This window comes from Mastigoproctus giganteus, chromosome 2 (assembly GCF_048544385.1).
Source record: "Mastigoproctus giganteus isolate SK-2022 chromosome 2, ASM4854438v1, whole genome shotgun sequence".
NCBI classification, from domain to species: domain Eukaryota; kingdom Metazoa; phylum Arthropoda; class Arachnida; order Uropygi; family Thelyphonidae; genus Mastigoproctus; species Mastigoproctus giganteus.
In genome coordinates, this window is record NC_143576.1 from 88,956,486 (window position 1) to 88,973,897 (window position 17,412).

General features: G+C 36.1%; 1 protein-coding gene across 1 annotated transcript in view; it reads left to right on the top strand.

Annotated features, from left to right (window-relative positions):
• Positions 1–17,412, top strand: part of LOC150089401 (tyrosine-protein kinase Fer-like) — a 171,056-nt gene that overhangs the window by 132,216 nt on the left and 21,428 nt on the right. Inside the window, exon 17 of the mRNA XM_090389967.1 lies at positions 6,886–7,008. Coding sequence (XP_090246093.1) covers positions 6,886–7,008 — 123 coding nt within the window. The remainder of the gene's footprint in view (positions 1–6,885; positions 7,009–17,412) is intronic.

The window sequence follows — 17,412 nt, forward strand, 5'->3', positions numbered from 1 at the left end:
CAACACCTATGTCTGGCATATGAAATGCATATTCCTGATACACTCTTGATACGGTCGAACAGGGATAGTGCAATTTCTGTATCGCCTCCGCAATAGAGTGACCCATGCATCAGGCACCCACTATAATCCCTCTTTCAAAGTCTGTTAACTCACGACGTTTATCCATACTGACATCGAATTACCATCTACGTGAATGTGGTGTACTTATGTACCTGCCAAGTTGTTGGTTCGTTCACTAGTGAGAAGGGTGACAGTGTCATGTCGACCAGGAACCAGATATCTCATGAATTCTGTCCTTTCAGTGTATACTGTTAAACAATGCTATGAATATATTTTAATATAAAATGTGCATTCTGCGAGTGAAACTGAATTTATAGTGCAGTGTGGACTTTAAAAAAAGAAACTCACAATTTCCATTTTCTTACAAATGATTGATCTTCAGCTTTTTGAAAGTCAAAAGCTGGCAGCTATGATGAGCTAATGCAGGTCCATCTAGATAGGAACGCAGTCCATCTAGATAGGAACAAAGCAATCACAGCATGGATTTGTTAGGGGTGATCTTTTGTGACCAATCTGATAGGATATTATGATACAGTAACAAAGGAAATGGATGCAAAAAATAATTTGGCATTATATAGATTTCAGAAAAGCTTTTGATACTGTTGCACATAAAAGACTGCTGTACAAATTGGAGCTGGATGGCTTTGAGGGCAAGTTACTGCTGTGGATAAAGGTATAGTTGAGTGAGAGAAGACAGTGATTATCAATGAGAGTATCCTAGGAGTCAGTGCTGTGTCCGTTTTAGTTTTCAGTATTTGTTAATGAAATTGCTGAAAACATATCAGGGTTAATGTGTAAGTTTGCAGATGATACAAAGGTTGGCTGGGGGGATTAATGACACTAATCAAGGTATGCTACTGCAACAAGATCTAGACTGGCCAATGAGATGAGAAGTGGCAATAGAAGTTGAACATTTAGAAATACAGGGCACTGCATATGGGTAACATTAATCCCAGATTAACAACTGCATTCTCCCCTCAGGATAGTGGAGAATGATAAAAGACATGGGGATAATTGTGTAGAGGCTGCCAGGACAATCCATGGGGTTTTGTCAATGATATATGGGAATTTTGGAAGCAGGGATAATGTGATTATCCTCTTGTATAAGGCAATGATTAGTCATATCTTGACTACTGCATACAGGTCTAAAAGCCTCATTTTAGGAAAGATGTAGACCTCTTGGAATGGGTGCAGAAAAGCATAACCAGATTTGACAAGAACACAAAGAAGTTCTCGTAACACAAAGACTTCAGTTCTGCAAATTGCAGCACTTGGCAACTAGCCACTTATAAGGAAATCTGATGGAAGTGTTTAAGGCTTTGATTTCATTGAGTGAGCTCAGTGGTGACAGAATTCTTCCTTTTGTTCAGACTACACAAAAATAGTCATACATTTAAATTGAGGAAGGATATGCAATAATTTGCCTTCAGCCAGCAGGTAGTTGATTGTTGGAACAAGCTTCCATCTGGTGTTGTTGAAGTGAGTAGTTTGAATAAATTTAGGGAAAAATTAGACATATATGGATGGGTGATGTAGGAATTGTTTTTTAATTTTATTTTGGTTGATGCTATATAAGTTTGCTTCTTTGCATCATTTGCCACATAATAACAAATAAGCATACAAAATGATTTTGTAGTTAATGTCTGAAATGTAGGATATTATAATCTACTCTTGAAATGTAGGATATTATATATATATATATATATATATATTAATACTACTTTCTCCACATAAATGTATCTAAATAGTTTTACCTAGTTCTTTGTACTGTTCACAATTTTAAACATGGATTTAACTTTTTTTTTTTTTTATAGTTTTTTTTTATGGAATTCTGTATTACTTCTGGTTTGTATGACTGCTAAACTTGGTTAACCATTGTATTCCTTGTCAAAAAGGTGCACAGGTTTTTATAATACCTATTAGGGTTTGGCGAGTATTTTATTCCACTGTTTTAAACTGCAGTAGCAGAGCCATTTTACAAAAATTGTATGGACTCTAAATACAAAATATCATTTTCATGTTTCTAACAGCTTTTTTAGAAAAAAACAATTTCTTAACAAAGGCAGAATTTTTGACCCCAATTCTTCAAAAGAAAACAGTCTGGAAATAAACATTTCTCATTGAATTTATTCCTATTAGTAACGGATAGTTTAATCTTTGGGAATTTGTAATATCATATTCCTCCTTCTCTGACCTAGTTATTTTTAATGAAATTTTTAAATAGATAACCAACAGTGATTATGGCACAGCAGCATATCAAGATTTCTCATTCAATTTTTATGTGAAGAGTACTGTGTTCTTATTGAAAATGTAAAATTTCAAGTTCATAGCTGCAATTACTTATTTTTAAGAATTTTTTAATAAAAATTCATTTAATTTTTTTTTTTAATTAAATTAACATAACATCTTTTAACAGAAGGTCTTGTGAAGGATAACAGTAAGTTGTTTGTACGCTCCCTCATGCTCTGTGGTAACATAAAAAGAGACGTTTCAGACAAGGTGAACAAGTGGTCAGGTATTGTAATGTGAAGTGGTGAATGAAGTAGATGGCTGCCTCCGAGCTAACTCATTCTTTTTGTGCAGGTTAAACACAACTTTTGTGTTTATTGCTTTGTGAAAAATTTCAAGTTACAAAACAACAACTTCTTTCAGAGCTGCTGGGACTACTAGCCAAAAACAATCTTTTGATTATTTTTGACTGCATTTTGTTGCAAAGTGACAGCAGATAAAGAGATAGTATTATTTAACTTGTTTCTCACTAAGTTAGGACTCTTCTATGTTTTCAAATGCTCCGAATACCTTGGGGATTGCTTAAATCCTCCCAAAATACAAATGGTGGGTTTACTCCTCTGACATAGTGGTTGAGACAGAGTATAAACAAGACATTTGAAGCTCTATGTAGCCAGGTGTAAGGGGCTTAGAGTGGAACAGGCATTCTCTGTGTTATCAGACACTCAGCCTAAAACACTGATGGATCCAATATCTTCCTATTTCAAAAGATTTAGGAGAAGTCCGGTTAGGTTGGCCTGCCTCCCTAAAATCCACTCATGCACACCTTTTTGGTGGTAAGCCCTGTTACGTCATTTAGGTGGCAACGAACGTGTAGAGTGGTTCTCTTCAAGACACCTGGTCAGCGTGAAGAGGAAAAGACCAAACCCGACAAAACAAATGGCCCTCAGTCCCCAGCAGCTTTCACTCTCCCTTTTATTGCAGTGAGAGGATCAGAGTGGAAACAGAGGGTGCTAAGAATCTCTGAGTATGACCAGGCTGCCATGCACGGAAACTGAATTTGGCCTGTTACAACATAAGATCGCTCATCGGTGAAGACAGGATATTAGAGCTGGAAAAGGAATTAGAAAATGTGAATTGGAATATCATTGGTTTGGCTGAAACAAGAAGAAGAAATGAATCACTTATAAGTTTATCAAGTGGAAATCTGCTGTACACCAATGGAAACAGTGAAAGGAGGAAAGGTGGAGTTGGCTTTCTGATCCATAAAGATATAAAAAGCAACATTTTGGAATTCAAAAGTACATCACCAAGAGTGTCAAGACTACTACTCAGGATTTCTAAGAGATACAAGCTAAAAGTTAATGATTTATGCACCAACATCGAGCCAGGATGATGAAGAGGTTGAAGAAATGTTGGGAGACTTCAATGCTAAGGTTGGAAAGAGACAAAACAGTGCAGAAAGCGGAACTATAAGAAATTTTGGAATTGGTGAAAGAGGTGAAAGACTTGTGGAATTTGCAGAATCTCGAGGATTGTCAGTAATGAACACTTTTTTCAAGAAAAGGATGAACAGAAAGTGGACATGGAAGAGCCCAAATGGATTAACAACTAATGAAATCGACTTTATCCTCACTAACAGAAAATATAGTGTATGATGTTACTGTCCTAAACAAGGTTAATGTTGGAAGTGATCACAGAATGGCAAGATGCACACTTGATGTAGATGTAAGAAAAGAAAGGAAAAAACTGACTCGAGTAAATAATAGAAAAGTCTTTGAGATAACGGAAAGGAGAAAAAGCAGTATATACTGGAACTTAAGAACAAGTTTGAGCTTCTGTAGACTGTTCAGGACCAAGATATTGACGAGGAATACTACAACTTTCTGAAAGCGATAAAGCCCAAAAAACCTATAGATAAAAAGAAATCCAAAGAAGAAAAAATTAGTTAAGAAACACTTGTCATGATGAACCGAAGACAACAAAGGAAGAGCAAGGTAAACACTGACAAGGATAAAATTGAGTATACTGAGTTATACAAAGCCATTAGAAAGAGACTCAGAGAGGACATAAGAGGTTTTCCACAGGAAAAGTAGAACAAGCATTAAGGGAAAACAAAAGATTTAAATCAGCAGCCATGAGCCATACAGAAAGACAAATGAAACTGAAGAATAGTGATGGTGTACTTATAAATAGCAGAAGACTACTATAGAGAATTATACAAGGAGTGAGTGATTGATGCCAGCAGTGGGGAAGATGGATCACAAATTAGTAACACATACGACATACCCGATATCCTTCCTGATGAGGTAGAACATGCATTGAAGAAAATGAAGAACCAGAAAGCCCCGGGGGAAGATGAAGTTACTGTAGAGTTAATAAAATTGGGAGGAAGAGACATGACACAGAAACTGGCAAGACTCTTCACAAAATGCATTAGAAAAGGTGTGATGCCTAAGGAGTGGAATAATGCAATCATAGTTTTGCTGCATAAGAAAGGAGATAAATTGGAAATTATAGACCAGTTAGCTTGTTATCCCACTTCTACAAGTTGTTCTTCTCACGGGTCATTACTAACAGATTAGAAAGAATACTTGATAAGAATCAACCGAAAGAGCAAGCTGGCTTTAGGACAGGATTCTCAACTATGGATCACCTTCACGTAATATGACAGCTAATGGAAAAAGCAAATGAATATAAAACACCATTATGCCTGGCATTTGTGGATTATGAAAAGCCATTTGACTCCATACAGCATAAGGCAATATTTTGGGCACTGGAAAGACAAGGCATAGCTACCCCATATATTATGATTTTGAAGAAAATATATGAGAACGCTACCTCCTTTATTAGACTAGACAAAGACAGTAGCAAATTTAAAATTGAGAAAGGAGTTCAATGAGGAGACACAATATCTCCGAAGTTGTTTACTGTTGCCCTTGAGGAAGCTTTCAGAATATTAGACTGGTGGCAGAAAGGAATCAATGTGAATGGAGAGTACCTAAACCATTTAAGATTTGCAGATGACATTGCAGTTATAAGCCACAATTCCAAAGAATTAGAGGAAAATCTTAATCAGTTATGCAGAGTTAATAAGAATTTTAGACTAAAGATGAATATATCTAAAACAAAAGTAATGATGAACAAGTATGCTACAGAAAGGGATATAATGATTTAAGGAGCAGTAATTGAAAGGTAGAGTCATATACTTATCTGAGACAAGTCAATAGCTGTAATAATGATAAATGGCTGTAAGTCAAGAGAAGAATAAATTTTGGATGGATAGCATTCAGGAAATATAGTCACATACGGAGGAGCAATATCCCAATTTGTCTGAAACGTAAAGTAATGAACCAATGTATACTCCCCGCTATGACTTATGGAAGTGAAACTTGGGCACTCTCCAAAAGAATGGAAGAGAAGCTGAGAACTACACAGCAAAGAACGAAATGAATTAAATTGGAAATCAGACTGTTAGATAAGAAGAGAAACACGTGGATTAGGCAGCAAACTCAAGTAAAGGACATTCTTGTCAAAACTAAAGAACTAAAATGGTCGAGCAGGACACAGCTCGAAGACATGATCACAGATGGACTAAGAAAATAACAGAATGGTACCCAAGAGGAGCTAGAAGAAAACCTGGAAGACAACAATGAAGATGGACATGCATTTCATGAGTTTGTGGGTAGGAAATAGATGGCCATTGCACAAAACAGAAGGAATTGAAAATGGATAATGATGATGATTTAGCCAGGTAGTGAAGCGTGAGAATGCATTGGCTACAGAGAGCTGCAAATGTCCTGTCATAACCACAAGGATACTCATTTCTATTTTTCAAATGATCGAAATTGAAGATTGTTGATTTTAAAAATGGTGTGTGTTGGCACATATGGTTATTCCACTCAGATAATGAAAACTATTGTTTTAATGGACTGTAGTTCAAGCCTGCATGATTGCTAAATACAGTTAATGATTGTATTTATTGTTGAAATGGTTAATTGTAAAGTCCACTGACCTAGTGGTCTCAGAGTATGAACAGAACATTTTAAACAAACTTTTTATGGTAAATTGCTTATCTCTATAGGCCCACTACTCATCAGTAAATGACATTTGAAATGATTGACAATTTTTTTATCTGTTGCATGGATCAGAATGCATTTGTTTTTTGGATAATATTCTGATTTTGAAAATAATGTATAAAAACTATTATATGTCATTTTTATAAATTTCAGTCAGTTGAATGATATGTATTTTATTTAGCAGGAAAAAAATAAAATTATGAACCCACGATACTTGAAAGTAGGGGATTCTATATATGCATCTGTTACATCCTTGGGATATGACAAAAGCACATGCTATTAGGTATACCAATCCTCTGCAAGACCACAATTGGAGAATAATGAAGTCAGCATTCAACCTTGCTACCACAATGTTGAGCTATAAAATGCCAGGATTTGCTGAATCTTGGTAATGAGTAATATGTAGTAATATGTACAGTACGTTTAGACTATGATAAATGGATTTTTCACATATATCAGAATGTAATTATTCTGAGAAATTAAAGGTATTTATTTTATATATTTTTTAATTATGTAGGGAGATATACAGCAATGTGTGATGTTTGGAGCTATGGCATCCTTATGTGGGAGGTCTTTTCTCTTGGTAGCACACCTTACTCAGGATGGTCTAATAGCAAAGCTAGAGAAATGATTGACTCAGGTAATTTAATCAAATCTGGATACTTTGAGACCTTCCAGATAATTTTTTTTATGCTTAAATTTGCACTTAGTTTTGTGATACTAATTTTGAGATTATAAAGGAGAGCATGAATTTTCCTTATCAGTGTTTATTTCGTATTGATATGCGTCATATATGAAAATTAGCTTTAGAATATATATATATATATATACACACAGCAATACCTCGCTTAGCACGGGTTTCACTATAACACGGTTTTCAATTCAGTTCAAGTCAAAAATTTACTGTACATATTAAAACTCATTCAGTAGCCTAGACACATACTCTACATATATGCTGCATTGTTGTAGCGCAGGTATGCATACACATATGCTGCGGTGCCAATAGCTCCCCTCAGGCAGTCAGCGGCAACGTGCAACAGTGTTCAGTATTCTTAATTCCATCCTGATGAGGCGACATGATAGCTTTTCATAACTTCATTTCATAATTTATTTTTACCCCTTTAAATACGATCGAATATATATATTTGCATATTGCCTAGAAATCACTGCCAACAACATGCATTCTGCTAGGCAGCACGTTCTGCCCCATTTGGCAAATGATTTCGCTGATTTTGAATCACAAATTCAGACAATTACTGAAGACACTGTGAAGATCGGTAAAGACTTGGGATTTGAAACTTTGGACACTGCTAATGTACGTAATTGCGTTGACTCACATGCAAATGACTTAGATGATGCAACTCTCCTTGAAATTGATGAGTAAACTGTATATGAAGAAAAGGAAAACAATTCTGAAGTGGCACCAAAAGAATCTTCAACAGAAGAATTGGAGAAAGTTTTTTTGGGGTTTGACATATCCTGTGAGGCGATTATGAATGGAGATCTGGATGTTGAACATAGCATCAAGATATAGCAAATTTTACAAGATGGGATTCAATGCTACAAAGACTTGTGCGCTGAGAAAAAGAAGAGACAACTTCACCAGACTTTTTTTATTGAAATACCTAAATAAACAATAAAGCTTTTTTCTCATCTCTCATGATGTTTCCTTTTCATTAATACAATTTTTGTAATATTTTTTAATTCAAATCCTTTTAATTGGCTATCAAGCACAAATTGTTTGTAGATTTATTATAATTTGTTTATAGACTGTTTCTCTGGTACGCATTTCAATTAAAACTCATCAAAATTATACCTCAGTCAGCACGGTTTCACATAACACGGAACAGTTTCGGTACCAATGATATGTATTATTATATGTATGATATAATTATCAGTGCTATGCAGGGTATTGCTGTGTATATATATATATATATATATATATACAGTGCTTTTTTTTTTTGGGACGTACGCAACAGTACGGCTACCGGCACCTTTATTAACAGTGACGTGTAACATTTGGATGCAGTGCACTTCGAAATTTGTAATATTCCGTAAATTTTTTTCACGTTTACCTACTATTCAAATAAGCTTAAAATTATTTAACTAAAGTTGCATTTTTTACTGTCTATTTTTAAGATATTTTCTATATAAAACTGTATAACCATTTTTATAATTCTAAATTGCTCAGTCGGACCACTGTTTAACGAAGTCCTTTTATAGCGAATCATTTTGAATTCCTCTTGGAAGTTACATTTAAAATAGTTTCTGTTCAGCGAAGAAAAGTTTCATATAGCGAACGGATTAGGAGAGAAATAACTCGGTACGCACTGTTCGCATTTTTGGCCTTCAGGAAATTTAGGCAATTAGTGCTGCTGCACGAATTAAGAGAGCTAACGCATTCTACAACTTAGTGGTACCTGGTAATACCTATCCGACCACCTGTCCCACATACGGAGAAGTTGTGCTGGTCAAGAGTGAGCAGATCAAGGTGTATTTCCAATGGGCTCTAGCCCACCTTCTAGTGCAGTAGTGTCCAACCTTTTCCAATACAGGGGCCATGTTAAAAAAAAATTCAAAGTTAGATTTCTTTAGTGTGTTACATCTTGTTGCGTGTAAAAGTAAAATTGAAAATATTCAAAAATTTTATTAAGTACATTTACTTGAGGTTGTCACAGACATTCTCTCAGATATTGCAGACAAGCTGTACTTGCTACCTGGGAGTCTAAAATGCTGATGGAACTGATATTTGGGTGACACTCAAGTCAAGTGGACCCAATTTCGGTGAAGTCCGGACGGTCTGTGACAGCCAAATCCTCTGCTTGCACCTTCATGATGGTGGCACTGTTAGTAATCCTGGGTATAACTTCCATGCACAAGTACATGGTGGGTGACCACCCTGGTGTGAACCAACGTAAGCAGGGGTCGAGGTGTGGCACCCACACCACATGGAGGAACACTGCCCCTCTATGTTACCAGGCAGTACTAGGTGGTAGATGACTCTCATCAACCGGTGAAATACCACCACTCTGCTTATTGGAGGCTTGAAGTGGTGGAACCCATGTTTAGTCTCTAGAGCTAAGTTCCGGTCAACCCTTCCCTATCTCTTCCATCATGCAGTATGATTGATTACTTTTGAGGTTATGATGAACGTCGTGGCAAGATCCAATATTCCTTACATTTCGAGGGTACAGCTCTAAAATGGTGTTCGCAGGCTGGCCGCTAGTTAGCACACCGGAACGAACCTATTGGTAACTCTCTAGGAGGCTTATGGATCAGCTAGTGTATAATCTTGCTACCTCTACTCTGCCAGATAGTGACTGGAGGGAGTCCGAGTAGTGTGTATGCGGGGAGCATTGCCGAGGCCACGTTATGTCAAGGATCTGGGTATATTCTTACCACGTCTACACCATATCCAAAAATTTCATTACTTCATACAGTATATCCCACCCACCTTTTCTTACTATTGAATACACCATGAATTCTCAAACTAATAGAACAAGCTTATCTGCGAAAAGATCCTAACCTCCCAAACACTTCCTAATCCATTTCACAAATATACGTGGTCTCAATTCTAATCTCAACGATGTCCATTTCCACTTGAAGTCTGCCAAACCCCATGTACTTTTTCCTGACAGAATCTCAGTTATCGGTTGATTCAACTACTGCTCATCTCAGATGCCCAAATTATTCGCTGTATGATTCCTTTCGCCTCGAAGGTGGTACTTGTGCATATATCCGTTCTGATATTCCCTGTCAGAGACTTGGCAATTTGGAATCTCCTCTCTTTGATCTTCTCTGGCTTAAATTCTCTCTACCTCATTGTGTCAGACTCATCTGTTGTCTCTACCGTTCTCCGAACTCCACTAATCACTTGGAGCTCTTTAGCTTCCTCTCTTTGCAACTTGACTTTCTCCAGTCCAACTTTGCTAACAGTGAGGTAATTTTTCCTGGTGATTTTAATGTTCACAACTCCAGCTGGCTTCCGTTTTCTAGTCACACTGACCCAGCAGGTCGAGATGCTGAAGCTTTTGCAATTACTAACGACCTAGTACAGATTGTTCATTTACCTATAAGAATACCGGACAATCCTAATCATACAGCCAATACGCTTGATCTTTTTCTCACAAACAACCCTTCTAAGTACACAGTCGAAGTGAGAGGTCCTTTAGGCACTTCAGATCACAACTTGGTGATTGTCTCCTCTCCAATGGAACCTTTATCTCATGGCTATTCCCAACCTCGTGTTGTTTGGCATTACAAGAATGCAAAATGGAATGACCTGCGAGACTTCTTTTCCTTGGTCGGATTACTGTTTCAAAACTTCTGATGTCAACGTTTGCTCAGATCGTGTCAGTGAAATTATTCTTGCAGGAATGGAATCCTTTATCCCACATTCCACTTTAAAATCTCATCCTTTTTCTAAACCTTGGTTTTCCAATAAATGTGCTAAGGCTGTTCAAGAGAAGAATGTTGCATATCATAATTGGCTTGTTTCTAGTTGTTCAGTTTCATTTTCTGCCTACACCAAAGCTCGCAAAAATTGTAAAGCAGTTGTTATTCAGGCTAAGAGTAGAAAACTTGCTTCTTGCCCTAATGGTAGCCGAGCATTCTGGTCTCTTGCCAAAGCTATTGGCTGCAACTTTTGCCCATCTCTGCTCCCACCTCTGTCCAAACCATATGGCTCTGTTGTCACTTCAGCCAAGGATTAAGCTGACCTGCTAGCATCCCATTTTTCTTCCAGCTCATGCATTAATGATCTTGGTAAAATACCTCCCACCATTCCCAACACGCTCCATTCAATGCCTCCTGTGGTCTTCCGTCAAAAGGATATCAGAAGGATTTTGATGAATCTTGATGCTAAGAAAGGTAGGCAGGGTTGTCAAGGACACTACTGACACTATGCTGCTGCAACAGGATCTGGAAAGGTTGAGCAGATGGGCTGAGAGGTGGCAAATGAAGTTTAACATTGACAAATGTAAAGTACTACATATGGGAAACAGCAACCCCAGAGCAACGTATCAACTCTGTGGTACTACACTGACAGTGGTAGAGAATGAAAGGGACCTGGGGGTGGTTGCGCAGGCAGATATGAAGTTCTCTGAGCAGTGCAGACGTGCTGCAAGAGTAGCTCATGGTGTATTGTCAATGATCTATAGGAATTTTTCTAGCAGGGATAAGGAGGTGATTATTCCCTTGTATAAGGCAATGGTCAGACCACACCTAGAGTACTGTATACAGGTCTGGAACCTCATTTCAAGAAGGATGTAGAGCTGCTGGAACGAGTACAGAGAAGGGCAACAAGATTAGTGAATGGAACAAAGGGGTGCTCTTACGAAGAAAGGCTTAAGTTTTGCAAATTACAGTGTCTGGAGACTAGGCACCAGCGAGATGATCTGATAGAGGTGTATAAAGCATTGAATGGTTTGAGCTTGCTCATTGCTGATGGGATTCTTCCTCTCGCTCAGAATAATCACCTGAGAGGGCATAAATTCAAATTGAGGAAAGACAGATGTAGGAGACGTGCGGAAATTTGCCTTTAGCCAGCGAGTGGTTGGTTGGTGGAACAGACTTCCATCCCTTGTCGTGGAAGTTGATAGCCTAAATAAGTTTAAGGCTTAGCTGGACAGGTATTTTGAACGAACAGAGGGGTGAAGTGGAAGTAGTTTTTTTTTTTTTTGCTGATGCTGCATAAGCTTGCTTTCTTGCATCAAATGTCTCTACTAATGCTAAAGCTCCAGGTCCTGATGGTATTTCTCCACTTGTTCTCAAAACCTGTGCTCCTGAACTTACTCCTATTCTTTTCTGCCTTTTTTCACTTTCTTATTCCAAAGGTGTTTTTCCTTTTGCTTGGAAATTTGCTCATATCCAGCCAGTTCCTAAAAAGGGTGACAAATCCCTCCCATCCAATTATCGTCCCATTGCAATTACTTCTACTCTTTCTAAAGTAATGGAGAAATCAATTAACCGCCAACTCTTAAACTACCTAGAAACCTTCCGTCTGATCAATGATCGCCAGTATGGATTCCGTCAGTGTCGATCCACTGGTGATATTCTGGCTTATGTTACCCATTTATGGACTAATTCAATGGAAAGGTTCGGTGAAACACAAATAGTTGCTATAGACATCTCAAAGGCTTTTGATCATGTTTGGCCTAAAGGTCTTCTAAACAAGCTTCCATCGTATGGTTTGTCAACTGTTTCTAGTAATTGGTTATCCAGTTTTCTCTCTGATCGCTCACTGAGGGTGATGGTAGATGGCTCTCTGTCTTCTAACTTCTCCACTAATGCCGGTGTCCTCCAAGGTTCAGTTCTTTCCCCCACTCTTTTCCTCTTGTATATTAATGACCTTCTTCCAATGACTGGAAATCCTATACATAGTTTTGCTGATGATAGCACATTGCATTCCACTTTCCATTTTGAGAAACCTTGTCCTGCTCAATCAGCTTCAACTTCTCGAAAATCTATTACCAATTCCTTAAATGCTGATTTTCAGGTAATTCTCCATTGGGGCAAAGACAACTTAGTTGATTTCAACCCTTCTAAAACTCAGTCTTGTCTTATAACTCGCAAAAAGGATTCTTCTGCTCCTATGCTTATCTTTAGTGACACTCCGATTGCTAGACAAATTGATATATCTCTTTTGGGGATTACCCTGACTTCTAATCTCTCTTGGCACAAGCACATTACAAATATTGCTTCCTCTGCATCTAAAAAACTTGGTTTTCTCTTTCGCTCTTGGTGTTACTTTTCTTCCAAACAGCGCTCACTCTGTATAAATCGCAAATCTGCCCTGCCATGGAATATTGTTCCCAGATCTGGGGTGGTGCCCCCAAAACCTCTCTCAGACTTCCTGATTCCATTCAGAAGAGGGCAGTTATGTTAATTAATGGTTCATCTCTAACAGAGTCTCTCCATTCGCTTTCTCATAGACGTACTGTTTCTGCTGCATGCCTCTTCTACAGATACTTCCATGGGCACTGTTCTTCTGAATTGGCTTCTATAATTCCCGCTCACTCTTTCAATACAGTCTGAACACGTGCCACCACCAGCCAACATCCATTTACTGTCCAACTTCAAACCCACAGAACCAACTTTTCATCTTCCTCATTTATTCATTCAACTGCCATTTTCTGGAACAACCTTCCTTCATACATATTTCCTGAAAATTACAATCTACAGAAGTTCAAGTCCAATGTCAACAAATATCTTCTTTCGTCTTCTCAACCTCCAACCTAAGTACTATAGGTTCTAATACCTCTCGTGTTTGGGATTCACATAAAAAAAAAAAAAAAAAAAAACAATACACAATTACATTTACTGAACAAAACATTTAATTAGAAAATGTTTTTGATTTTTGATTATTAACAAAATTTAAAATGCTGTTTTAGTTTACTTTCCTTGCGGGCCGCAGGTTTGACACTGCTATGAATCAACTGTAAACGCCCTGTTCGAGAATGAGAAAGGCGCTTTTCTTTTACCCCGACAAATAATCATGTGTTGTTTCGCGGCAGTGCGTTATCCACATTTTTCCGTAAACTTTTCCTATCTCTGTTTACATAGTGACAGCACCTGAATATCTGAATGACACCGATGTTTCACAAAAAAGAAAAGAAAAACATTCAAATTTAAGAACTAGCGACAATACCAATGATAAGAGAAGGAAAACGAGGACAACAAAGGTATTAATCCTTCTAAACATGAATTGTTGGCATTTGGTGAAAGCGAAGTTAGAAAATTGTCAATTAGGTTACAGTTAAATGAAAGATATGCAATTCGTGGATACCTAATTGATAAGGTTTCAGAAGAATTGAAGCATTTGATAAACACTCTGAGTACGATATGAATTTCAACGAGTGAATGTGAACGAGGATTTTCACAAGAAGAATGCAAGCATGTTTAAAGCTCAGCATGTTTAATTACGACATACTCGCATGATGTTGAGAGACACTTGCTCAAGAAGTTCATCAGCAAAGGTCACATTAATTTGTACCTAATTGGATGTTTGTTACATTTTTCAGTATTAATAAATAATATTTTTAAAAAATATATATTTTTTAATAAACACCTTCCCACTCTTTTCCATTTCTTAAAAAAACTCTCGCCCCACCCTCCCAGATTGAGCCGAGATGCAGCTCTTCGGATTCTCTCTCTTTTTTTAATTAGATCAAAAATGGCTCTTCACTCAAAAAGGTTTTTATGAGAACTTAATAAAAATTTGGAATATTCTACAAAAACCTTTTATTATGAAATTATTTTTACTTATTTTTTTATATACTTATTTTGAAAACATTACTGCTAAAGTAACAATATCAGGTAAAAAAAAATTTCAGAGTACTTTTCATATCCTTTTAATTTTCAGTTTTTCCTGATTACAAAGAATGAGTACTGGCACCTATTTTTTTTTTTTTTTTTTGTGATTATAAGCTGACAGTATTGGTCAGTTTTATAGTCACAATGTGCCAAGTGTTAAGCCATCACTGATATACAGGTACTTTTTTTTTTTTTACAATGTATATTTGTTCATATTTTTTTTCACCTCCTGGCAGTTAAAGTATTGCATCAGTTTTTAAGTTAATTAAAATTTTATGCATTTAATTTAGTTTTTAATTCATTTAAAATTAAATTAACTAAAATTATTAGATTCAATAAAAGGAGCAGTAATAATTCCTTAATCTGTGAGCAAGGCAAGTGCATGTTCTGAAGGGCTTCATAAGCTATATAATGTAGTCATGCATAACATTGTATGAGCATTAAATATGAAATCTGTGAATTGACTGTTTTGTTTTTTTGAAGGGCTCTTATTTGTTAAATGTTCATAGTTGCAAGCTCTCTGGATTTACAATGGAGAATCTGTCTTTTTCTTTTCAGTAATAATTAACAAAAATAAGAAATTGTAAATTTATTATTTTTGTTAATGAATTGGTCATCAGGTGTGCTAACCTACATTGAAAAATGTAAACATAAAATAATAGTTTTGAGTTCTGTAATGCGTGATCATTTCATCATGCTTGTGTGGTGCTCCTAGAAGACATATTTTATGCAAAATTTTCCATGTATTTTAAAATCTGCAAAAGGTAACACCTTGTGAAATATATGTAGATGCGATTTTTTTTTTTTTTTTTCAATTGAAAAAAGGTAATGTAATCAGACATTTTCAAATAAATAACCTTAATGACAGCATGCAGTGCATAGAAAGAAATGCAAAATAGTTGTATTTCATGGCAACAATGATGTTATATGTACAGAATGCTTATTTGCATCTTTTGTCATAGGACATAATATTTCTCTGAGTAGTGCTGATTGTGCAGAGGTATTGTCAGAAACATGTTTCCTGATAGCCAGGAGCAAAATCAATAGGCATTGTTGGTGAAATTTCATGGATAGGGGAAGAAGGTAATGAGAGCTGTGAAAAATGGGCTGTTATAAATGGCTACAGATGGTAGTAATATAAATGATTCCAAACTAGATCCCATTGTGGTGACATTTTGCGATTAAAAAAAAAAAAGAAGTCAGATCAAAAGCAGCTTGCACTCAGATGACAACATTCCAAGGTGGCCCTAGAGGGTACAGTATTGGATATCTTCTTCTGAACAACTTGAAGGCAAGTGGAGTTCTTTCAATAAAAAAAATAAAAAAAACTATCTAGCATTTAGTATAGATAATGTGCCTGTTGTGGTATGCTTAAAAACTGGAGGAGCAAGTTTATTAAAAGAGATTGAGTACTTTGTGGTAATAGATTGTCCTTGTCATCTCATTAATTTGTGTGCTGAAAAGGAATATGCATGCCTTCCTATGAAAATGGATGAATACTTGGTGGAAGTATACTGTCTAAAAGGAAAGATGAGTTTTAATTGGTGCATGCCTCTGAAGTAAAAAAAAACAAAAAAAAGATTTCTAAGAATGTGTACATGTATGTTGACCATCTGTGGTTAAATGTGTAACTAGACTGGTAGAATAGTGGCACTCTTTGATAAGTCTGTTTTAAAAAAGAAGTCAGAATTGGTGAGAAAATCAATATGAGTACTTTTTCAGTATCCAAATTGAAAAGTTCAGCAAGTAATCAGTGCCTCCGTAGCCAGGTGGCAGTGCGTAGCACACGCTTCTTGATTAGACCGGGGTTCGAGCCCGTGACCACCAAATACGGAGGATGCGGAAAGGTCAGGGAATGCATATCCTCAGAGCAATACAGCCTTAGTTGCTAATGCTCCTAAAAACCAAATAACATCAGCAAGCAATCAATAGTGAATGGCAATGACTCATGATCCAAAAGAAATTTGAAAAAAAAAAAAATAAATAAATAAAATTAATTTCTTCCTGAAGAAAAGTAAGTTCTGAATTATCGACTTCTGGTAAAACCCATACTAGAAATTTGGTTCAGGGTTGTGTTTTTTGAAAGTCTGCTTTCAAAAAACTTAACAAACATAGATTAGTTATAGAAGCATTCAATATGTGGCCGCAACTTAATTTACCATTCTCAGATAAATTAAATGGTGAAATTCATTGACAATTTTAAATATATTAAATTATTTAATATTGTTTTGATTAAATTGAAACCTTACTAGACTTCATTCATTTCCTATCACCTACTTGATAAAACAGGTCTGGGCCAATATCCCGACAGTATCTACTATATTGTAAAAATATATGAATATAATTCTATATATTTATTAGTTTTTTAGTAAGTAAAAATTTACCATATTAGATTAATTTTTTATAGAAAAAATATAAAAAATAAAAATTTAACAATTACCTCTTTCAATTTGAAGATCATGTTTTTTGTTACAAAAACAAAAAGTTTTAAAATACGATCAGCAAATAAAAACAACTTAATTTAATTTTATTATATTTCATTTTACTGGAAATTTTTCAAGTCGAATTTTGGTATTTGTAAAGGGCGTTTGAGCAATAAATATAGGTATAGTGTTGAAATGCTAAAGATAAGAATACTTTCGGAATATGAAAATTTAGAGTAATGTATTTTGGCAGCTACATAACATTTTTCATAAATATCATTAGCATAATTAAAACTGTAATTATACAG